Source organism: Lagopus muta, chromosome 14 (assembly GCF_023343835.1).
Source record: "Lagopus muta isolate bLagMut1 chromosome 14, bLagMut1 primary, whole genome shotgun sequence".
Taxonomy (NCBI): domain Eukaryota; kingdom Metazoa; phylum Chordata; class Aves; order Galliformes; family Phasianidae; genus Lagopus; species Lagopus muta.
In genome coordinates this window covers 3,927,188-3,951,705 of record NC_064446.1, presented here as the reverse complement: position 1 = coordinate 3,951,705, position 24,518 = coordinate 3,927,188, and the positions used below count along the sequence as shown (strand labels likewise).

At 39.8% G+C, this 24,518-nt stretch overlaps 1 protein-coding gene across 7 annotated transcripts in view; it reads right to left on the bottom strand.

The window, feature by feature from the left end:
• Positions 1-24,518, bottom strand: part of SLIT3 (slit guidance ligand 3) — a 513,774-nt gene that overhangs the window by 473,084 nt on the left and 16,172 nt on the right. The window contains exons 1-2 of one of the 7 annotated variants that reach the window (XM_048960348.1): positions 12,108-12,130; positions 1,336-1,585 (exon numbers count right to left, since the gene is read on the bottom strand). In XM_048960348.1, the coding sequence (XP_048816305.1) occupies positions 1,336-1,517 (182 nt within the window). In that variant the 5' untranslated portion in view covers positions 1,518-1,585; positions 12,108-12,130. Of the gene's footprint in view, positions 1-1,335; positions 1,586-1,690; positions 2,118-12,107; positions 12,161-24,518 lie in introns of those variants that run through there. The other 6 variants (XM_048960343.1, XM_048960344.1, XM_048960345.1 and 3 more) reach the window with 6 other exon arrangements.

The following is a 24,518-nucleotide window of genomic DNA, read 5'->3' as shown; positions in this document are numbered from 1 at the left end:
AAAGATTTCAGTAACAGACATCTGAAAACTATTGTTCAAGCAGCTGGGGTTAAAAAGAAGGCTGATAGAGCTACAGAACATTAAAGATGGTGGAATAGCCTAGTAAAAGGTCTCCCAGCACTATAAAACAAATTTAGAAACATTCAAGGATGTTATAAAATTTCATTCTGGGACAGAACTTAGCTTTTAAAAGGCCTCTACACATGAAAGCTTGGTTTCCTTAGTAACCTCATTTAGCTTTCTTAGGGAAAAACTGCTTGAGAGTTTGAAGTTTCCCCCAACTGTAGGATCCAAAAGGAAATAAAACAGGAAGTCAACCCATTGAATCTGCAGTTTCTGCCAATGAGTTTAAATGCTTCAAGTTGTCAGTTAATCCACATAAGGCACAACTAACTGCACTTCTCCTAGAGACATCAGTGGAGCCCAGCACAGAGCCGTGCTGAAGCTCTGTTTAACATTCCATTCTGGACATCTTCTGGACATCTAGCATTGGGTATTCTCTGCAGCAAGCCATGTGCAGCATCAAGAGATGCTGCCCTCTGCACCAACTCAGTGTCAAAACTGTATCAGAGGTCTGAAGTTAGCTTTCAACTTTCCCCTTCGGAACTTGCTACGTAACACAGTCAACCAAAAAAACTCATAAGAAGTTATAACACAGAAGATATACTCCACACATACTCATAACATTCTCCTGTAACTGAGTGGAAGCATCTCACAGTATTACACTACCATAAACCCTGTAGCAGATTAAAAACTAAGTAACAAGCTTCCCTCCCCTTAACACCAACTTAGGCAATTTAAGACAGAAATTAGAGACTACTTTCATGTGACTTCTTATCCATTTGCATTAGTTTATGTCAGTAGTTGATTTTTCCATGGTGATGAAGTCACCACACTGGGAAAACTAAGCAAGGGGAAACTGCTGCCAGCCACCAGGTGAAAATACCCAGGTTTCCAATTGCATTTTAAATTGGTGTTCTCATTGACAATGATTATTTCGTGGGAACATTCCATATAGAGTTCTAAGCAAGTTAGAAACAAGTCAGTGCAAAACCAAATCAACAAGACCCCCATCTGCTAGTATGGTCTGGAAAACACCATGAAGCTTCAAAAATAATTTTTATTTATTTTATTTTATTTTTTTAAAGTGAAAGCAGCAGCAAGATAACCTGTAACTTCTGAAAAGCTCCTCCCCTTCCCTCCTGAAAACATTAATTCGTGTTTCATTACTTAAGCTGCTGTTACTATGTACTCCACACCGATAGGCAGGTGTTGAGAAATTCATGCCAGATGTTTCTATAAGTACTTGAGGAGCCCTTAACGTTTACTACTTACAGTCTCTCAGCATTCCTGGGAATATCCCTCGGTACAGTTTTGAGTCCTAGTCCATGACAATCCACGTTGGAAGCAATGCACGTACATTTATGAGGGCATCCTCCAACAGGCATCCAACTCATGGAGCTCCAAAAGCTCAAGATCATTCCAAGGCACAGAAACGCACTTCTTCCACCAGACATGATTTCTTGATCACTCCAGCGGGTATAAAAGTGTGTGTGAGCAGCCAGCCCTTCAAGATGAAATGCCTCTACGAAGGGGAAAAAAAAAAAAAAGAAAAAGAAAAAAAAAAAAAGGCTCTTAGTACAGCCCAAGGGAACCCACCACTGCCATCATCGCCGGAGCAGCAGCAAACCTTCAAAGGCGCCTGAAAGGGTTACGTTAGGTGGAAGAAGGTGGGGGATTGCCTTTCGGGCTCAGGTTTCCTTCTGTTATCTACGAGCGGTACCAGAAGGCAGATAGTTTAACAGAGCTCGAGCCAGATGCGTCTTCAGATGAAAGAGAAACCGGGAGCGAAGATAAATACACACAAAACATCCATCAGAAGCGGCGGCAATCTCCCAAGCAGCCTCCTCCGCTCCGCATCGCCCCACCTGGGCCGGGCAGGTGACCCGCGGAGGCGCCGGGCGGCAACTCAAAGCTCCGCGAGCTCCTCAGGCGCTGCCCGCCGCCGTTCGGCCGCTGCCGCCGTGGGCCGGCACCCGCGCGCTGACGGCCGGCCGAGCCGGGACCGGGAGGCGGCGAGGGATGGACGAGTGGCGGCGGCGCTCCCACCCGCGGCGCTGCCGCGCCCGCCCGCCGCTCTCCATTCACTGGGCATGGCAGCCGGGCGAGCGCCCGCGGCACGGTGCCACCCCTCCCCCCTCCCAAAATATCAGCCGCCGCGCCCATTGGCCGCGCGGCGTCTGACGTCACCCAAACGCCGAACTTTTGGAGCGGAGGGAGGGCGAAAGTTTGGGGCCGCTCCGCGCGGCGGCGAAGGAACTCGGGGACCCCCGGCCCCATCCGCGCCCCGGGACGCGGCTCCCGGAGCCCCCCGCCCGGTTCGGATTTCGGAGGGCGACGCGCGGGACGCGGCACGGACGGCCCGGATCCCACCGAAGAGGTCTCGGTCTCGAGTTTCCCTCCGGGGGGGAACCGGGCGCCTTTTGTTCGGGCCGTGCGCACTCCCCGAGTACCCTCTGGCGGTGGGAACCGGCCCGGCCCCGCTCACCCCGAGCTGCCCCTCCTGGGAGCGCCCGTGCGCCGCGGGCTACGAATTCACCGAGAGGGCGGGCGGCGGGGAAACGTGCTGTAAAACGGGGGAAGCGGAATGCGTCCGCATGACGGTCGTGTGCCGGTCCGACGGTGTTTGGAGCTCCGAACGTTCTACTGAAGCTTATTAAAAGAACGAGCGAAACACAGGGCGCCTTGCAAATCTTTAAATAGTTAGAAATGACTTGGAAAACGGAGAGGCCTGAGGGAGATGCAAGTAGAGCATCTTTTTAAGTTTAAGCCAAGTCAAAAGATAATTAAGATGAAGAACAAAGCTGGTATACACATGACATGAAATATGTTTCAGAATACTCAGTCCCCTACTTGGCACACCTGAAGACCATGCAGAAGCACAGTGATGCACAACACATTGCTCACTGAGCTGATGCACACAGAAAATCTGCTCTGTGTCTACATCACAGGGTCTTGGTCCACAAGCATGGACTCTAGATTCTAGTCCTCTGTGAACGGAAAAGTTTTCCTTCCACCTGTCCAACAAGGAGCCTGGTGAGCACTGCCCTGAAACTGCCACAGACACCTCCAACAAAGACTGGGCAATGCTACGTTACCGTGGGTTTGCGTTTCCCACTTGGTGCTCAAAATGTTTTTTTCTACAAACACAAAATTTTAAATGGAAAAGCTTCCAGGAAAAAAAAAAAAAAAAAAACCAACCAACCCCAAACACTAAGACACTCATCATCAGGCATGGATTCCAACATGTGCAACTATTTGTTGGTTTCTGGCTATGTCTGCCCCACTGGGATTTCTGACACTTACAACCATGTGAGGTGTTCCTGTCACCTCGATAGCCAGTTTTACCCTTAAATGAAACGCCACCTCCACAGCCAGCAGGGCAGCTACTTGTCTACTGCCCTAACAAGGACACATTGGACACTATAGAGAATTTCCCAGGAAAGACCAATTTGCCAACAGCGTGTGTAAGATCACAGATCACTTTCACCTCTCCTTTTCTGGTCTTTGACAAAGCAAAACAAGAAACAAAGTGTTTTTCTCATTTTTTTACTGAATTATTTGGTCTTTTTTTTCCCCCCACAGAACCCATTTTGATCAAGACTTACACCTGAACTGCTTACACGACTAGACTCAGAACTCATTTAAGCAGTCCTTGTATAGCAGTATTCAACAAGAGAAGGCTCAGTGACAAGTCACACAAGGATTGAAAATGTACAGAGACTCAGCTGTCACCCCTTTAAGTGGCTGCTTTATGCTACTTCAGAAAAGATTAGAAAATGCTGTTCTCTCCACCTCTCTCAAATCTACAAGAGGAAAGGGATTGGGAAGGTGTACGTAACTTCATCTGAATTCCCAAATAAACCTTGGCTTTCATGGAGTAGAGGCAACAAAGATGACTTTAACCTCCCTCCCTAACAGACCAATTGAAGAGCAAAGCCTAGCGAACCCCACTCCCGCCTCACTATACAGCAACACGGGCAGCAACAACTGCAGGATCTTGAACCACACCCCTCCCCTTTACCCTCTTGAGAGGGCAAAAGCACAGCCAGCTCCAGGCATGTCACTGACACTCATCGCTATCTATTCTGAGGCAAGCGCCCTCCATCAAGCGTTAGTTCAAGAGATCAGCTCTTGAACACAGAACAGCTGGTTCGGCCAGATGACAGAAATTACACTGCTTAGCAAGACAAAGTACTCCGAAAGCTCCAGTGTCTCCTCCACACAGACTGAAGGTACACATCCTTAGTTCGTTCAAGCAGCGAAAATACTTTCATTGGAACCTAACTTGCCTTGGCAGCCAGGCAACATCATTCCAAAGAAAGATTTCCTGCTCTGTTTAACTTGCAAATCTCTTTCTAGCTATGGGCTCATGGAGAATTATACATCCCTCGCCTCAGGATGGACACGTGGGGGTTGTTGGATACTAATTATTAATACAACTGTAGACAATGGAAGCACAACTGTCCAATGCAATACTTATTTTTAAGTTACTCTAATATTCAGCTCTGCAGGACCAGTTCTAAGAAATGCTGAAAAACTCCCTGGAATGTCTTCTCACTATCATCCACAGCAATCAGCATATTCCATGCTTCACTGTTTCTCTCTCACAAGAAAATCACCCTGAATAGAAAGGTGCACCAAATGGCAGAAAGCGAGCTGAACTGAAAGCCAAGCCTAATCTTCAAATATATTTCATTGTTATAAAAACTGAGGCATGTTTACATTCCAGTTAAAACAGCACTTAGAGGAGACAGTCACATATTATCAAGTCACACCACAGAGAAGCAGAGTGTTGGCTCTGCTGTTTTCTTTTCGCATATCTACTATGCCTTCCTGATCTTGGCAACTGCTGCAAGCTGGCAAACCAGTCACTTCATCTCTTAGTATATGACTGGCACAGTGTATGGCATGTGTTACACAAAAAGGCACAAAACAATACAGACATTGGAGTATCTACTGAATATGGATCTACAATGCAACACTCCTGTTTGGCCCTGTTTTGTATTTATACTAAGATATTTAAGTTATTTTTATGAAGCTATCTAAAGATGGACAGTTTTCATACATACTTTTTCCCAAGCATTTGAAATGATCAACGTTTTCATACATGCAAAACGCCTCATAAAGGTTATCAAAGGTGTGCTGCCTACCCAGCAGGAATTTAAATCTTGCCTGCTGCTTCTGCAATATGAAATATAGTCCTTTCTCTTAGGAAAGGAGTAGCTTCATCATATCTAGAACATCCTTACACCAGTTAGGAAATTGACTACTCAACACATGAAAATAAACAGGAAAAAAAAACTAAGCAAGAAAAAAAAAAAAGTGGTTTTCTTCTTCTAAGATGGAAGAACGTTCACTGAACAGCTGTTCAGATTACATTCACATTCAAGTGGAGCTGTCACCTCAGCTGCTTCCCTTCAACCTGCCATCCGTAACTGGGACTCCATGACTACCCCTCCACTCCTTGCAGAACTGCCTTTAATACCATTTATGGGCTAGAGGAAGAGCACTGAGTCCTGGGAACAGTGGAAAGGCACGGTGAACAAAACCAGATGATTGTGGCAGCTACTCAGAGAAGGAGAAGAAAGAGGAAAATCACTTCTCTAGGCAATTTTGACATTTCAATACTCTTCACTAAATACAAGCACTGAAAGTGTTTTAGAGTTAATTTCAAGACATGCTACAAAATGTCACCATATTTCTTGTCATGTCCTGGGCATACGTGCAGATGCACACCATATAGAAAGTGTGACATGTCTGAGAAACACGGCATTCACTGCATTTGCTTTGCGCTTGTGGCTCTCACATATGTGGTAAATATGATGTCTCCAAACGCTGTTTATTCCATGCACAATAGTGCATCTAGAAGCCTGGCAGAACTGTAGCAGGGCCTGTTCTGCTGGCTGAAATCCTGAAATCTGAAAGTTTACAGCACAAAAATAAGACTGGTTAAAGAAATCCAAGCAGACAGTCCTCTGGTTCAGGTAACAAAAGGCCATCACAAAACCCCATGCTGCAGGACTGCTTGCACAACAGACAAAAGTCTCTACCACCACCAGCAGTAAAGCAGAAAAGGGGAGAGGGAATTACTTCAGAAGAATGGACACCCAAATCTTATCATTTAACTGACAAGGCTCCCTGAACAGCTTGAAGAGGAGCTCTTCAACACATCTGCCACTGAGAAGAATACTTTGCCAAGGGATCAAGCTGATATGTGCATTTTAAAAGATACTAAGTTCAAATTCCACCTAATTTAAAGTCACTGATGCAATCATTTGGGAAGCAATGACATATACCAAGTTATATAAAGTATCTCAGTACATTGCCTAAAAAGGACATAAAGCCAACACTTGACAACCCTGTCAATGGTAAGGAATTTGAACTTGATTTTTACTAGAAACTAGAAATAGAACATAGGTTTAACATGACTGATGGCAATACTTTGGAGTTTTTTGTTTTGTTTTTTTTTCCCCCCCTTGGGAAAATAACATCAAAAGTACTCAGTTTTGCTCTCCATAGCCAGGGCACAAGCTACGAGACACCTATTTTAAAGGCAAACATAGACTTCAGCGCTGCTTCCCTAAACAAACAGAGCCTAAATTGTGTCACGATGCCCTCTTGTGGCTGTTGAGCTCTCTCAGGGTCCTGAACAGACGCTGCAGCCTTGTGAATGTCTCCTGCACAAATCTTAAGCTGAAGGCTTCATCATCTACAGCACATAGCTCATTTCTAAAGGTTAAATACTTTTTGAACCTGTGATTTTTAAAATGCATGTGCATAAGATGTCAAAGCTAGGGCTAAAATCAATAGCAAGGTGATACTGTCCAGGTTGCGGCTGTTCACCACACCAGTTGATGCCCAATTCAGTGCCCATTTCACAGGAAAAAATAAGCACTAAGTTCCAGACGTTAGCTTTTATACAAACAGATAAAAAGCAATATTTTCTTTGTTGAGAACAGGCTGGGATAAGCAGAGTATATTTCTACGAGTGCCTTAAGGTTTTAAATATCATGTTTGAAGATCATGCTTGAAAACGTACTACCTGCTTTTAATAGAGTCCAGCTACAAAACAAAAGCAATCCTGAGGTCTGACACATAGTCTACTGCTTGGTATGAAACAGCAGATAGATTAAGTAGTCCAGCAACTGAAGTTAGCCTTACATTCCCCTCAAACAGAATAAAAACCCGAAGATTACCAATCTGCACACCTTTACTCACAAATTCATTCCTATTCTGCTACATGGGAAATGAGGAAGATCAGTCCATGCAAGAAAGCTTATGTTGCTATTTCACATGGAATACTATAATTCTCTGCACAGTGTGCACAAGGAGCAGCAACTTGGAGCAGCAAAGAATTCAAACAATTTATACCACTAACATTGGGCAATCTCATTGATAACAACAATGCTGAAAACAATGAATGAATGTTAATAAACCATACATTTTCAATCTTGATAAGGTTCAGAGATGGCATTTCAGTTATTCTTGAAATTTAGAATTAGCTTGTTCTCTCAATTCTAATGGCAGATGACTTGGTTTTATACTTGTTCCTAATCTACCTGCCTCTGCTCTGCTAGTTAAGTCAAACTGGAAAGCAGCAGAAAGATAACTGGCTAACTTCAAGTATGGCTCATGCCTCTGCACCATTTTAAATGTGTTCAAGAATTTTAAATTATAGCTTATGAAGAAAACAAAAATAGTTCCACTAAGAGTTCTGAAAATTAAATTAGGCTCTGCTGTATTAGATTTTTCTCATACAACAGAAACAACATAGAAGTCCCCCACATTATATTCCCTCTGCTATTGTGGTGTATATTCCATCAACTTTTGGTTTATTCTTGTGTTATGTAGTTTAAACCCATATACATCTCTTTATAGTTTGTTTGTTTTTTGCTGTTTAAATAAATATTAGAGAAAAGGAAAGAAAAATGCAAAATAAACTACTGTTATATACTTCCTGTGCATAAAAGATACTTAACGAGGGGCATTTTGTTCTTAATTAGCTTAATTAAGCCCTGTAATCAATGTGAATGCAGCTTGCACATAACAGCAATCTTCAACATATTTCATTCAGTTTCTGAGGCACCGCATGCTGGTGTAAGAGTACTGAACTAGCCGGAAAATCTGAATCATTTAAATAAGTTGTGGCATATTTGAAAAGATCAGGACAGAACAGCACAGCATCATTCCAGCCTTCAGAGCATTACTTTCAATGTGTCAGAAATAGTGCAGCCAGCAGGAGCGGAGAAGTGAGCATCTCTGTGTACTCAGCCCTGGGGAGGCCGCACCTCGTGTGCTGCCTTCAGGTTTGGGCTGCTCACTACAAGAAAGACATGAAGGCCCTGAGAAGGGCAACGAAGCTGGTGAGGGAGCTGGAGCACAAGTCTTATGAGGAGCGGCTGAGGGAGTTGGGACCTTTTGGTCTGGAGGAGAATCAGGGGAAAACTTTGTATCTCTGCAACTCTCTGAAAGAAGATTGCGACAAGGTGGGGGTCAGCCTCTACTCCGAGGTAACTGGTGATAGGACTAGAGGGAATGTCCTCAAGTTGCAATGGGGAGGATCAGGTTAGACATTAGGAAAAATTTCTTCTCCGAAAGAGCAGTTAGGCACTGGAATGGGCTACCCAGAGAGATGGTTGAGTCACAGCATTTGGAAGTTGTACTGAGGGACGTGGTTTAGTGGGAAAGGACAGCTGGACTGGATGATCTTGGAGGTCTTTTCCAAACTTGGCGATTCCATGATAAAGCAAAGCACAGCAGGAATCAGCACTGGTTACCAGGACGGACTAAAGTGCCAAAACGTATAGCCCATGGCCTTCAGTGGATTATAAAACAATTTTAAAATATTTTCTTAGTTACCTTTTGTTTTGCTGCAGCCAGAATCTGTCACCAAGCAATTTTAAGAGATTCTGTATTTAGAAGAAGCTTAGTTTTCTTTTATTTGAGGGATAATTATTTGGGTACGTAGCTACACTTGAGTTTCAATTATTAACACAGTCTAGAAAAACTGTTTTCATACAGGAGGCTTTGCAAGATTCTGGTATAAGAATACTTTCTCTCTTTACAGTTAAGCAGATAGGAGAACTAAAAGCCTCTACATACATGCAACAACACACAGTAGTTTGAGCAGTGGAACAGGATTTAAAATGTTACATTTCAGGACTCAGGTCATTGGACAAATAAGCACAAAGAGCACTATTCACAACAATACAATCTTGCTATATTAAAAAAACAAAACAATTGCTTACATTTCAAGACTGCTTGCACAGAAATCTGAAAAAAAAAAGTCTCCTGTTAGAAAAATAAATTCCTGTTAAGAAAATTCAAATCCATTCCAACACCCCCAGGAAGTATTTGGAAAGTAAGGGAGAAAGTGCCTGGGCAAATAAAGGAATCCAAACACAGGCTTCAAGCACAGTCTTTGGAGTGTATGAAATGCAAACGTTTTCAGAGCAATAAGCTCACGATTGAATACTTCCTTTGCACACAATCTAACAACTGCACATAACAACTCCACAGAGACCTCACTGCAGCCTTCCAGTACTTGAGGGGAGCTTATAAACGTGATGGAGACCAGCTTTTTACATGGCCAAAAGGAATGGCTTTAAACTCAAAGAGGGCAGATTGACCTTAGATGTTAGGTGGAAACTATTTGCTTAGAGAGTGCTGAGGTACTGGAACAGGCTGCACAAAATTTATGAATGCCACATTACTGAAGGTGTTCATTAGCAGGTTGGATGGGGCCCTGGACAGCCTCATCTAATGGATGGTCACCTTACCCTACCCCACAGAACTAGATGGTCTTTTAGGTCCCTCTCAAAGTTAGACATTTTATGATTCTGGGATATTTTGAGACAAAACTATTATGTAGGAAAAGACCATCACCTTCATAAGCTAAAAACAATTTAAAGTCTTTAAAGTTTTGACTAGTTCCAAGTGTGGAACCCAAAATCAGAAGGATGAGACAATATTCACCTATTACCTGAAATGAGGTGCTTTCAAAATGGAAGTATTTTGATTTCTTGTGTGAGTAAGCTAATCTGAAAGACTTTGCAGCAGACAGAAAGCATTCAAAGCTGTTATTAATAATCTTTAGATTCAGTATTTTGTTTGCACATTGTTAATGCTTGCATGTAGAATAAGCAATCTTGTTTCCACAATGCAAAATGTTTCATTATCTCAAGTGTAGTTCACATAGCTCAATGAATCAAAACAGAACTTGTTTTGAAACAAGTCATTTCTTAGACTTTTTTCTTTAAAGATGTAGTTCAAGAAATCAAATATAATTTAGCATGGCTGGCATCAGAGGTCATGTCTTCATCTACACAAAGTATAGTAGTTTACTCACCTCTGATGACACAAGTTTTCACTAACATCTCCAAAGCTTAAAAACATTAAATGTAAAGCTTAGGCAGCTAAATCCCCATCATGTCAACAACTAACATTACAAAATTCTTTTAACTACAGTGAGGAAATAAGTGGTGCTTAAAGTAGGAACAAGAAAATCTGAGTTTTGTTTCTGTGTTACTTATGGGTTCTGACCTTGGCAACTCAACCTTCCAGTCTCCACTTATTAGTTCATAAAGATTTACAATACACACAAGGTTATACAGCAGTGTGAGCTTTACAAAGAACGTTTTGAGTACTACTTTCAACCTAAGATGAAATCTGCATTACTTATCAACTACTAGAAGCATTCTGAAGTGTTTTATAAATATGAAGTATTTTTCATAATATAACTTCCTGGCATCTTGACATTAGAATCATAGAATGGATTAGGTTGGAAGTGACCTTAAAGATCATCTAGTTCCAACCCCTCTGCTATGGGCAGGATTGACTTTTTTTTTTTTTCTTTTTGATGCCTTTAGTGGGTATAATATTTAAAAGGAAAGAAAACAATTTTGAATCTTCTGTAGTTTGAATACTGGACACATACTTGTATGGTCATCCAGATAAGTATTTATAACAGCGCTCTTCCATATCTGCAATACATTGATAGTAAGAAAAGGGACTGAAAGTCAAATGAGATCAACATCTATGCCAAAAGTTCGCTTTAGAAGGATGCTAAGCAGCTTCAGGGTTAGGCTTATTTGTGCCATAACAGCTTTGCCAGTGTTCTGCACCAGGTGGTGAGTACAAAATACAAGCTGGTCCATTTTTTATTTATATTTAACTATTAGAAGGATGTTGAACAAGGAACTATGATCAAGACAACAAGTGGCTAAATCATCATTAAATCAATTTAAGATTTCAGGAAAAAGATAGCAAGCTAGTGTCTCAACTGGGTAGAAAAAGGAGAAGTGTAAGACTATGAAAAGGAAGCAATAAACTGTCCTGTTACTAGATTATAGGATCTATTGAGAAAGAAAGTAAGTGCCATAAGAAGCCCAGATTCCTACTTACCCTCATTCCTTCATCATTTAGTTGATATAACCGCTTTCTTGTGCCATTAAGAAGCGGTTTCAGGAATTAGGACAGAATTCATATTCTGCAAACATGCACATTAACTGCCCAGGCGATCAAATACAATTTTATTGGGCCACTGTGAAATTTTCTGACAAGCTAATTACAGTAGCATATTAGAAAATATAACAGCCAAAGAGACACATTTAGCCAGATGCCAGACAATGGCCTTTAAGTTCCATTTGGAAGTCCAAACTCTTTACTTTGCAATTTCATGTAAATCACAGAATCACAAGGTTGGAAACGACCTGCAAGACCATCCAGTCCAACCACCCTCCCATTCCTATCAGTGCCACAAGCTACTAAACCATCTCTCGTAGCTCCTCATCCAGGCGCCTCTTGAACACTACCAGGGATGGCGACTCCAATACCTCCCTGGGCAGCCATTGCAGTGCCTGACCACCCTCTGAGAGAAAATGTAACAGTTTGTTTCAGGCATTCTTTTTGACCCAGCTTTTTGGATTTGATTTTTTCCCCCATGTTACAATCAGAAAGTTCAACATGGTGGTAGTACAATACAGGAGTGCAATAGCAAAGGGACTAGTGCAAATGAAATGGTGTTACAAAGGAAAAGCACTCACCCTTCTCAGAAAATGTAGGCACACAGTGAAAACTCCACAAGGAAGGATCTCCAACCAGAGGACCTTCCCCAGTGGCAGTCAGCCCTTAAATGAGGTCTAAGAGAGGTGTAGCCAGGCTGCAGCCCTTCTGGTCACACAGCTGAATTGCCTTCACCTGTGCTCCCAGGCTGACTGTGTTCTTTCCCCAGGTGCTCCATCAGTGGGTCAGGCTGTGACTCAACAGTTCCCATACAGCCCACCACAGTTCAGCAGAACAAACACGCAGGGTAAAAGGCTAAGACGCAGAACAGTATTTTGTTGTTGTTGATTGTTTGTTTCCAGAAGTGACATGGTTTGCTAGAATATTTCTTTACTATAATCAGGAGTGAAGCCTTATTAGGTCATTTACACCTTGAGCCTATTCTTTAAAAATTAAATCATTAGTGTCCAACTACAAATGGCTAAGAGATCTGGCTATTACTTTTCAATGTTACATTACTAACTTCCATTATTAAAACTCATCTTCACTTATCTTTAGCATATTACACTTCCACTTTTCAGCTAACAACATCACTCCTCAAATATGTGCAAAATACATAGTAATTTTAAAATTATACACAATAGACTGGACACATTCAAACTGCTATAGAATCTGGTTTTGGTATTGTGGCAAAGACCTTCTCTTAAGCATGCTTTTAGTCACAAGTAAATTTGTGATTGGTTAAGATCATAATCTGCAGAGCTTAACATTCAATATTGTATTTTAATACCATCACAACTTCGTGGTGCCAAATTTTCCATATCCAAACAATGACAGCAATATACTGTCTTTATTGGTATGTGTCTTTTGAGGCAGCACTTGGGTCAGTTTCACAGCAAGGTTTCCTTCCCTGTATGTTTACCTCTATCGCCACCAGCACTAGGAGAGGCTTGCAGTGATGCTATTTTAGAAGGGAATTTTAAAAATACTTATTCTCCTGATCAACATCATGCAGTAGATGAACCAGTGCTATCACAGCTATTGTCTGCTTTATAAGCTGTGCATTTAAAGCCATCACCTAGTAAAAGATTCAACTCAGGTAGTCATGGGTTCATGCGTAGCTCCCCTTAGCTGACATTTATTAGCGCCTGACTAAAAACTTAGTTTCCATCCATCCCTTGTTTCATTCTATAATTTGCAATAGTACTGATTTAAAAAAAAAAAAAAAAAGTTATTGAAGATTGAACTAAATAGCAAAATAAAAAAAAGACTTCTGTAAAGCACACTGAGTACTACTCCAAAGAGAGGTATTATGAATAGAAAAACCCACCTTATGCTTCACTTTATGCTTTCCTTGTAAGACAACTAATCTGTCAACACAGAACAAATTATTACTGTATTTAAACTAAAGAAACAAAAACAAGAGTAAGAGACTTCTCAGGGCCACTGAAGCCTCTCTATTCCCTCAAGCAACTGTTTTTGCTAAAACATTTCAAAAAGCTTCCCCTGCTGACAGGAAGCAGGCAGCTTTGCTACTCAAAAGCCATTTTTGCATATTTGAAAATCAGTTTTCTCTAAGATATTCATAATAGTACAGGTAATTTTTTCATCTGACCTCCAGAGCAGGCGTAAATGTCTTAATATCAGACTTATTTTCAGGTTTTGCCAGCTGCAAATTAGATTGAGAAGATATTGAGAACAATAACTCACAAGAAGAAAGGACCACAAGGAATTTTTAACATCAATAGAGATTGCTGCTCTGAAACAGCTTCCTGACAATCATCTCGAGATGTTAACTTCCAAGAAATGAGAAACAGTGAATTTAATCTGATTAAAGAAAAGCTATAACTTTGGTATCTGAAGGTAACTTCTGTGCCTTGTTTTGTGCTGCTGAAAAACAAAACACAAAGTAATTAATGATCTACAATGAACTCATTTTCTGTAATGATTGTGTGGTCCATTTCTCAACAGGAATAAAAATATGAAACTCACTACAGATTTTTCAGTAATCTTAAAGTCAGCCAACAGTTTCCAAAATTAATGTCATGACAATAATATCTTAAGTTACATACAGGAAAAAGAAAATACTATATTTTCTCTCAATTATTTATAATGTTTGTCCAGAAATTCAAAAATTGTTCCTTTGTAGTTGACTTCTGTATTGTATACAAACTCACTTACCGTTAAATCTCATTGATCCATTAGTTAGCATTGTATCAGAGGACAAGAAAAGTGGAAACGTTCACTAAAAGTTACTGAAGTTGAAGCTGTAGCAACTGTAAGACTTTTAAACAGGTTTGATGCAGCACAGATTTTTCTATGCTAGTGGAAATACTTCATTTTTGCTTGTTTTCATAGCAGAGTGCTGTTTTCTTTTATGTACATAATTTTATATTAAGTATTAAGATACACACGTTTAATCTTGAAACTTTGTGCATATACAGTGCCCTATGTGCAAGATAACTAACTAGCAGAAAACTTTAAGAATAAGTGGAAAATGGCAAAGAGGTATGAGGACAAGAATACTTCAGTTCCATAAAAGAAACAGTTACAAGTAGAGAGGAGAATGGAGGGTTAAAGATCACTTTTTTAATTTTCACAAACAGGAACAATGTAACCTCCAAAACATTCCCATAAGGAAATAATCAAATTGCTTGAATAGTTGATTTTTACAAGGAAGAGCATAACCACAGAAAAAGGACAGTCTTTTCTGCTGAGAAGAGATATGGTTCCCTACCTGAGAACAAGAGCAAGAAAGCTACACACACAAGCACGTAGTAACTTAATAGAACTGAGTTCAATAGAAGCCTACAGAAAATATTATGACAAGTGTCAGACACAAGATGATATCAACAAACCTAGTGAGGCCACATTTCCATGCTAAGAAAGACAAAACAATGGTAGTAACCAATAATAATAAAAATCTGTTCCACTAAGAAAGGATTCAAAGAATTTTTCCCATCTTTGCACTGCAAAATGTTTTATATTAAAACATACAGTACAGACCCATGATATGTTTGCTTCCAGCTAATACCAGAAAACTCCTATGGTGACATGTTGAATTCACTGTGGTAGGTGAAATGAGTACAGTTACAACTTTTCTCCAAATATAATAAATGAGCACAAGAAACTAGCAAATTCATTCATGTTCTGAGAACATCTGTCTTACAAGATTCACTGTAAGACAGCATTTAACTGCACTTGAAAGTTTCACCTTTGTTTTGGGTCAGGCCTCCTGCTCAGCCACTTTACAAAGTTTAAACTTACCAACTTGACAAAGTTGGACTATGTGCTCCTCTCCCTGTCTTTGCTCATGAATTCAATCAGATTGTTGAATTTTAGAAAGCCTTTAAAACAGCAGCATCAGCTCACTCTCAAGCACAGTACATGAGGTTCAAGTTGAAGCACAAATCTGAAGTTATAGTTGCACCGTAGCCAAGTATTCCACCAGAAGCTACTTGCTAAACCACCAGGAATTTTTCTACACAGTGCCATCATTAATGTGTAAAATGCCCTGAATCACAGAATGGCCAGGGTCAGAAGGGACCTCAAGGATGATGAATCTCCTACCCCCTGCCACATGCAGGGCCACCAACCTCCCCATTTAATACCAGACCAGGATGCCCAGAGCCCCGTCCAACCTGGCCTTGAACACTCCCACCTCCATGAAGGGGGCATCCACAACCTCTCTGGGCAGCTGTTCCAGCACCTCACCACTCTCCCCTGCAGTAAAGAACTTCCCCGACATCCAACCTACATCTTCCCTCCCTCAACTTAAAACCATTTCCCCTTGTCCTGAATATTCATTGTCACCTGAAAAAAGTGTCTTGCTTTTATCAGGGAAAAAAAAAACTTCTTACCAAAGGAGAGGTCAAGGGTTGAGTCTTTTTTTTTTTTTTTTTTTTTGTTACCCCACTATCTAGTTTTCAAGTTTGTAAAACTTGAGTTAATATTATGCAAGTAGAAGAAAAACCTGCATCTTTGACAAACCCATGAGGGGCTCTTTTAGTTCAATAATGTTTGAGTTTGTGCACTTTTCCCAGAAATAACTTCTTGTGTTCACTTTATGGCAACTTGTCACCTTTTTGTGAGACAATATTATGGCCATTTAAATAGCCAGTGTTAGGAAGAACATCAGTGCTGGTGTTGACTTAGATCAAAGGTACTAGATTGAGCTGCAGAAGTCCTGCTGCTCTCAGTTGTGCTGATATACAGGACTTTTTTTGTACTGAGTTTGGCTACCAGAAATTGAAACTGCTAAATCACAGTTATATTCCAGGACATGGCCAATAGCTAGCTACAAAAAAATCAATTCTGTCACTACTATACTTCATACACTATACCTGACTTAACAGTTTTTCCCTCCTTTTCTCTAATTTCAGATGTGATTTTTTTTCCTAGTTATAAATGAATATTTGGCACAATCAAAACAAGACTTGCAATTCAGATGAGACTTAACAACATACATGAAATCTCAAACAATTGTTACTGACAGCCCACAGGCGTATCAGAAAGACAAGACTGGGAAGCATTCCAGGAACATCCCCATGAAGTAGACAGAAAATATACATTGTCAGGAAGAACAGGGTACACACATTTGCTGCAGAAAGGACAAACTTGTCAGAATATTTTGACTTTCCTTTTGAAGCCAGTTATTAAGCCACTAAGGTAACAGACTTCATCCCCTAAAACAGCTCATTCAAAATCATGAAATATGTTTAAATAGAAACTGTGTTTGCATTGTCTTAGGTTTTGTTATTAAAAGGAGCTGAGAGATGGGAAACATTTCTTATCTTGCATATGTCTTGGCCTTAAACTATTTTTATAATCTCATTAAGTCAAAACAATTATCTGAAAGTCTATGCAACATACACTTAAGTGATAATCCATAATTCTTATCCTGAAGAAAAAAAAACCCACACTGTTCTCATGCTTTCTTGTTAACGCATAACATTTCTTGTGTGAAGTATTGTAAAAAATATCAGATCATTTGCTACCACCACCATTGGAACACTCAACATATGGTTATACTAGATGTTCATTAAGAATTTGTCCCTTCTTGCACCAGAAAATACTTTGTGTGCTTAATAAATAATAAATTGTGTGCTTAATAAATAATGGCTTTACTCTTGTCACATTGGTGGAGTGAGATGCACTGTTTAAGGAAACACATCTATGTGAACAGTGAAGTACATCTTTAGTACGCCTTCATATTTTCACAGCTTTAATACACTAAAATTTCATCTTCAAATTAAAACCAGTGAGATTACTATAGACTGGATGTTGCTTAAAGCATCAGTAATACCTTGCCATGCTGCTGGACGCGTAACAACCTTAATAAACCTCCATTTTAAGATTTAAATACATTCTAATTAATTAGTAGGGAAAGCAGCTACTTCTTTCAAAACATCCAGTCGTACCTAAATGAGTGATAAATGATGGCTACTATATTTGGCTGACACGCCTGAAGGCTGTGTTGCCATTCAGCAAGACCTGGATAGGCTGGAGAGCTGGGCAGAAAAAAACTGGATGAGGTTTAACAAAAGCAAGTGTAGAGTCTTGCATCTATGGAGGAATAATTGCATGCACCAGTACAGGTTGGGGGATGAGCTGCTGGAGGGGAGCTCTGCGGAGAGGGACCTGGGTGTCCTGGTGGACAACAGGTTGGCCATGAGCCAGCAGTGTGCCCTTGTGGCCAAAAAGGCCAGTGGCATCCTGGGGTGCATTAAAAAGAGCGTGGCCAGCAGGTCGAGTGAGGTGATCCTCCCCCTCTACTCTGCCCTGGTAAAACCTCATCTGGAGTACTGCGTCCAGTTCTGGGCTCCCCAGTACAAAAAAGACAAGGATCTCTTGGGTAGAGTCCAGCGGAGGGCCACGAAGATGGTGAAGGGCCTGGAGCATCTCCCCTATGAGGAAAGGCTGAGTGAACTGGGTCTGTTCAGCCTTGAGAAAAGAAGACTGAGAGGGGACCTGATCCAGGTCTATAAATATCTAAGGTGTGGGGGGCAGAATGGCGAGGCTGGACTCTTTTCAGTGGTGAGTGGAGACAGGACAAGGGGAAACGGCCAGAAACTGCAGCATAGGAAGTTCCACACAAACATGCGCAAGAACTTCTTTACAGTGAGGTGACGGAGCACTGGAACAGGCTGCCCAGGGAGGTGGTGGAGTCTCCTTCTCTGGAGATGTTCAAGACCTGCCTGGATGCCGACCTGTGCGACCTGCTGTAGGGAACCTGCTTTGGCAGGGGGTTGGACTCGATGATCTCTGGAGGTCCCTTCCAACCCCTACAATTCTGTGATTCAATTCTGTTACTAAGCTTTATACAGTGTACTGATTAAGTGAAATTATGCCAAAAGTTTGTAAAGAAAAGCGACAGCAAGAGCTATTGCTCCAAGACTGTGAGTACTCATCCAGTTCTTACTAGTAAGAGCATTAATAACTGTCTATTCTATCTGTAAGCAATGCCAGAAAAATATGCTTGTAATGAAAATAAGGAGAGACAGAAGCCCCAAAAATTCCAGACCCAAATTTCCAGAGATGCTGAAATCAGGGATTACAGCAGCTGGTGACAGTGTTACAAGGCATGAAAAGTGGGTGCTGTTGTCTTCTGCATATTATGATTATACGTTTAAGATTCTTATATATATTTATATGTATTTTACATATTTATGTTTGTACCTAATTCAAACACCCGACGACCTGCTTCAAAATTATGTCCCCTTTTTGGGCATTTGTGCTTCTGATACTCCAGCCTTTATAATAAGAAATGAAATTCAACATTTACCCAGAAGAATCCAAATTTGCTATTAGCAAAATACATCTTCTGCATGCAAGTTGATAGCTGGCTGGCACAGCCCTTTCAGAGGTATCTCTCCGCTCATCACTTGACTCAGACTTTCTTCTCTCTTCAGGCTAAGCCTGTACAGCTTAGGAGCTCCCAGACTGAAAAACTCCTGCTTCACATCACGTCCAACAGGTCTGCACATAGCTTCATGGACTGGCTAACATCCCAGAACCATGACTGGCTTGTAAGATGTGTCCCATATTAGAAGCAATGGCCATATAGATGTTGCACTTAAATCCTAGCCTAGCACTTCACACCGTGCCTGCTCCTCCCCTTTGTCTATTACAGTTGAAACATAACTACATCTGAGTTTCCCAGAAGGAATTCCAATAAAAAATAAATTTAATTCCCTACACCTGAAGCCTTACTGTCATAGAACGGTCATGACTCCTGAATGCTATTAAAACAGAGACTGAGATGTACCTGATAGATTGCATTTAGATTTACTCCTACACTTTGTCCTCAGCCACCATAGTTTGATTTTGGGGGCTGTATTTCAGTCACACATCACACAGCCCATCAGAGAAAACTGGAGCACCTTCTTTAACAGTGGATACTCTAACAGTTTTTACAAGGCACGGTAGCACATGGGTTTAGCTCGTCATTACTGATGCTGGTACTGACTGCATTCACACTTTCACAGTGCATTACTTTCTTTTGGCAGTTTTTGTATTATTGTTTCTCATTTACAGTTCAATGGAAACGGTTGTTACTTTAGTTCTTTCATAAACAGGAAATAACTTCTAGATACCTCACATTCTTGTCACCTTCAGTGATGAGGGGAAATAGTGAACTTTGCAGATCATTACATTCCTTTAATTACTGGCAGGCTTGTTACTGGGACATCTTGGTTAAAATATATATATATTTTTTATATATATATATATAATAAAGCCTTTTCTTGTTTCTTTTAAGTTCCCTTTCCGAGGAGCTCCCAGAAGAGCCAGCTGGCATTCACAAACTCCCACTAGTTGTGACAAGACAAATGTTTACTTCCGTTATGGAGTGCTAAAGTAGAAAATCAGTGACAGTTTAACATCATGACCAAAAGCAATTTCCTACAGAAATTTTAAGAAGTAACCCAGATTAAAACAATTATGACCTAATTTTGAGACACAAAATTATCAGGAATAACAAGTGACAAAGTCTAAATCTCAGTTATTTGTTTGTTAGCTTCTTAGTTTTCACTGAACATAAATGAAAATTGTTTGGGAATTGAGCTACTACACCACAGCTAACATCACTGCTGATTCAGAGGTCAACATGGGATCTTCTTGCAATGATGTGAACAGTCAGTCTAGTTCTCACTCAAACAGACATATTTTTGCTTTTGTAGTAATCATGAAGTAAAGACCATCTAATGTTGTAAAGATGTATCCTTCCTTACCTATTAGTGTAATTGGGAATTTAACAAGATGCCTTCCCTTACTCAGCTCTGAACTCATAAGCTGCTATTCCAACTCAGATGCATGAAACTTATGTTCCACAGGGATGAAAAAAATGATGGCTTTTTTTTAGAGTAAAACATTAGCTAACAATATAGATTTCTACAAAAGTACACCTAACTTATATATGCTACCTTTTGACTGACATACACATGTTACAGACCAATTCTCCACACTGGGAGACATTTTTCCAGCAACAAAAACAGAGCAATCCTATGTCCAAAAATAGCAGCCAAACAGAGTGCAGTTTGATTTTATATAAATTACAGGATAATAATTCTACAAAGAAAAAAATAAAATAAGAAAGCAACTCAAAATATTAAATGCTGAAGGTATTCACACACTTTACTTTTTTCTGTGGCTCTTTGACAGTTTAGGGTAACAGTTTTTCAGAAACTTTGATCCCAGGCCAATTGCTTCCTTTGTCCCTGATACATGCCAGCTTGCTGCAGCAATTTCATTTGTCTTCCAACACTTTGTCTTAACTTCCTTAACTACTTAATTTAATACTTGCTTTGAGATGTATGAGTGCACGCACATACACACGTATAGATGCTCTTGCTATATAACAAAAATCACTTACCCACCTTTTATTCAGTTATTCAATTCTTTCTCATTTTGAGTTTACAACTTCGTTTTGTTGTCTTGAAAATTAATTGCTTTTGCATAACTGAGCGTCATCAGACATTCGTACCACGCGCAGCAACATCACCCTACAGAGTCACAGATTCACTCTGACACAGCTGAGAGATCTGAAAATATTCAATTATTCTTTTCATTTGTATCAATGCATTGTCACTAACTAAAACAACTACACCAAAAATAGATCAAGGCATTAATGAGTTATTGGCTCACTATCGCGATATAGGATTTATGTCAATTGATAGAACCAAATATAAAAAATTAACAGATTATTTTTTCATACACAACTTAAGGTATGCTTAGATATCCATCTCTTGTGGTCTCCGCCCAAAGCAGTAATAATGACATCAAGTATTTCTGGCTCAGCTAATCTAAACAAATTAGCAGTTTTTAATTGACTTGGTAGTCAATTCTGTTCTAATCCAGGCAGACTCGCCAAAATCCTGGGACCTCAGAAGTGACACGATGTTTATGTTTACATCTGGAAACTGTTTTAGATACTTAGAATTTAAAAATAAAAAATCAATCTGAGAAAGTCACCTTGTCAGTTTATCCCTTCTTCTTTAATCGCTAAAAATTTTTTGAAGATATTTAGTCTATCTGCAGAAACATAACTATTGACAGACACGTGAACAAGTTTACTAGTTGTGTCAGTGACCATCAAAAAGAGAGTAGCAGATAGATGGTTGCAAAATATTTCAGGTCCAGCCACTGATGTATGGTGAAGTTTGACAGCATTTCAAATGTGAATGTTAATAGTGAACTAATGAGAAAAGAACAGTCGTATTGAACTTTAAACACTGACCAAACACGAGGAGGAAAGGCCATTCTTGACTGTCATTGACAATGTATCAGTGACTGTTACAACAGCCATTCTGCTGTAAATAGGAGTAGTCATTACTTTTGGAGCAACCTGGTTAATTCAACTGAATTAAACACTCTACTACTTGTAAGACCAATTTGCCCCTCTTCATAGGTCATTTTTATACACTATTAATGCGGTAATTAAGATAAAGTTTATTCTTTGTCTTTCCCTAACATCCAGAATTTAACATCAACATGGTATTTGAAGTGGCCAAGTATTTTTTAATGAAATATTTTACTTTCATTTTAAGTTCAGAAAAACCTACCTAAAACTTCTGAGATAAAGCTGGAATCAGACCTCCCAAGTGGCACTGTGTACATTTATGCACAGATAAACAAGGAGAATCAAAGCTGAATGAAGTAAGGTCCAAAACCACGGCTGCACCATGTAATTTTTACCCATAGAATCCATGTGCTGTACAAACTAGTTTTGAATTTTCTTGGCACAGTTTCAAAGCAGTTTCTCATCTCTGGCAGATAGAAGTTAGACATGTAGTTTGTTCTTCCTGGAGTCTTACCAAAAATTGAAATTATAGTAGATGAAAAAAACATCTGTTGTCTCTTAAGTGGAGCCTGGTTTAGCCATCAGAAATGGTTGGGCTTTGTTATTCTTTAGTGATGCTTTAACTTTTATATTTTAACATTCATTTCAAAGTCTTAGGTCATCATTTACATCAGTGATAGTTACAATAAAGTCTTTTTGAGAATGGAAGATGGAAAAGCAAATTAAAAAACGATCTTCACAGCAGATGAAAAAAGCAGCTCTGGCACAGCATTTACTAGCTACTTATTCACATTGCTTACCAAATCCTAAGTTAAATAATTTGGTAATATTTTGAAATGTCATCTGTATTAACTTTGTGATCTACTGTGACAGAAACTTAAGCAGTATGTTTGAACCTTCTCCTGTGCACTCAGTTTGAGAGCGGATAGATAAATACTTCCAATAAGACATTAGCACAAGTGCTAATAAAGTGGACACCTGAAGTCATCTTGAAGACAGCCCAACCCAGCCGTGTGCATTTGGCAAAATCCCACATATAGCATGGTTAGGGTTCAAGAGTTGTTTGTTTTCCAAATACAGAATTAATTTGCATCTTCCAGTTTATGAGAAGTTCTTGATTTAAACATTTTTATTCTATAAAGCAAGTCTGTTACTTCAACAACTGCGCAGGTCTAGGCCAAATGACATTTGAATTAAAGCTGCATTAGTTAGAAACTGTAAGGTCTCAGTTGGTGCCATTTAAGCTGCCCATAGTTCAGGGCAATCCAGTCATTTCAGCTAAGTCTCATAGAAGCGTTCTTGTTTTCTGTTTATCTTAAAATAACTGGTGAGATCAAACTAATGCAAGCATAGAAGCTCTTAGCGTAAGGATAATTTAAAAGACAAAGATGAGGATTAGTTAATAATCTTTTTTTCTGCCAGGGTAATGTAAGCAGATCAAATGGTTTTCACCATTAATTTATTTTAATAAAGACAATGATTTTAATTAATATACTAGCACCAATATTCAGTGGATTAAAAAATTAGCTTTTCAAATATTATCCACATATTTATAAAAAGCAAAGGCTCATAATTCTCTGCATTTAGTATTGGCTGTTATGTTTTATACATTAAGTCACTGAGTCTTTAATACCACGGCAAGAAAAAAAGTTGAATGCCATACCGCATAAGTATGTAACCTCTCATAGCAAAAGAAATTTGGTTCCTTAATGTGTCAGCTCTCATATGAGACAATCACACCGTGCTGAAGCTGAGTTTTCAAACACTGTGGTTGTAAAGTTTCCTTGAAAGCTGCTAAGCATTTAATTTTCCACACTAGAAATTCTATGTTTGCAGAGATAGTTAAAAGCCTCTCTCTGGACTCCTATCTACCTTTGCAAATCTCTTTTAACTAGTCCCAGATACTCAAATGCATTTTGAAATTTAACTCTCAATTAAGCAAATTATTTCAGTTTGTATCTCGTCTTCTGCTGAGCTCAGCTTATGTTCTGACTCAAGAAGAAGCTGCATAACTGCAGCTAATACAACACCAGGCACAGCTAACAAGCACAAACCTTCAGCAAAGCTGATCTGTTTTCAGCTTTGTGCTACCCATAGCTACATAGGTTCCACTCAAGACAACAGACAGATCACAAAAGTCTACATAGAGATCAAGCTGAGTGACAAACTCTTATCTGTTCTCAGGCCAATTTCCTCTGGAAGTGCCTTTACCCATTTACTATACAGCTTGCACTTCATATCTACTGAATCACACTTAACCACTTTGGCTTAAAAGCAGATTTTAAGCGATCCAAACATAACGTAGCTTCCACCAGCTAGAGACCACAAAATAAGTATGCAAAACCTTTTCTAGTTGATTTCTCAAATAATCTCTTTTTGTTAACTATTCAACAACTTCTGGTTTATGGATGGAGACAAGGAAAAAAAAGCATAAAGGTAATCAGCTTAAGTACAGGCCATTTCTGTAGTACTGCAAGTATCCACAGATTTTACAGCAGCAGCAGGTGTATTTTTAACTTTCTGATTACAGAAGCAAATCTCTCTCCAGTCCAGAAACAAAGTCTGAAACATCAACCTGAAGGAGGAAAAACAAGACGTTCAGAGTATGCAGCTTGCTTTCCACTGCTACTAGAAGAGTTCCTAATACACTGCT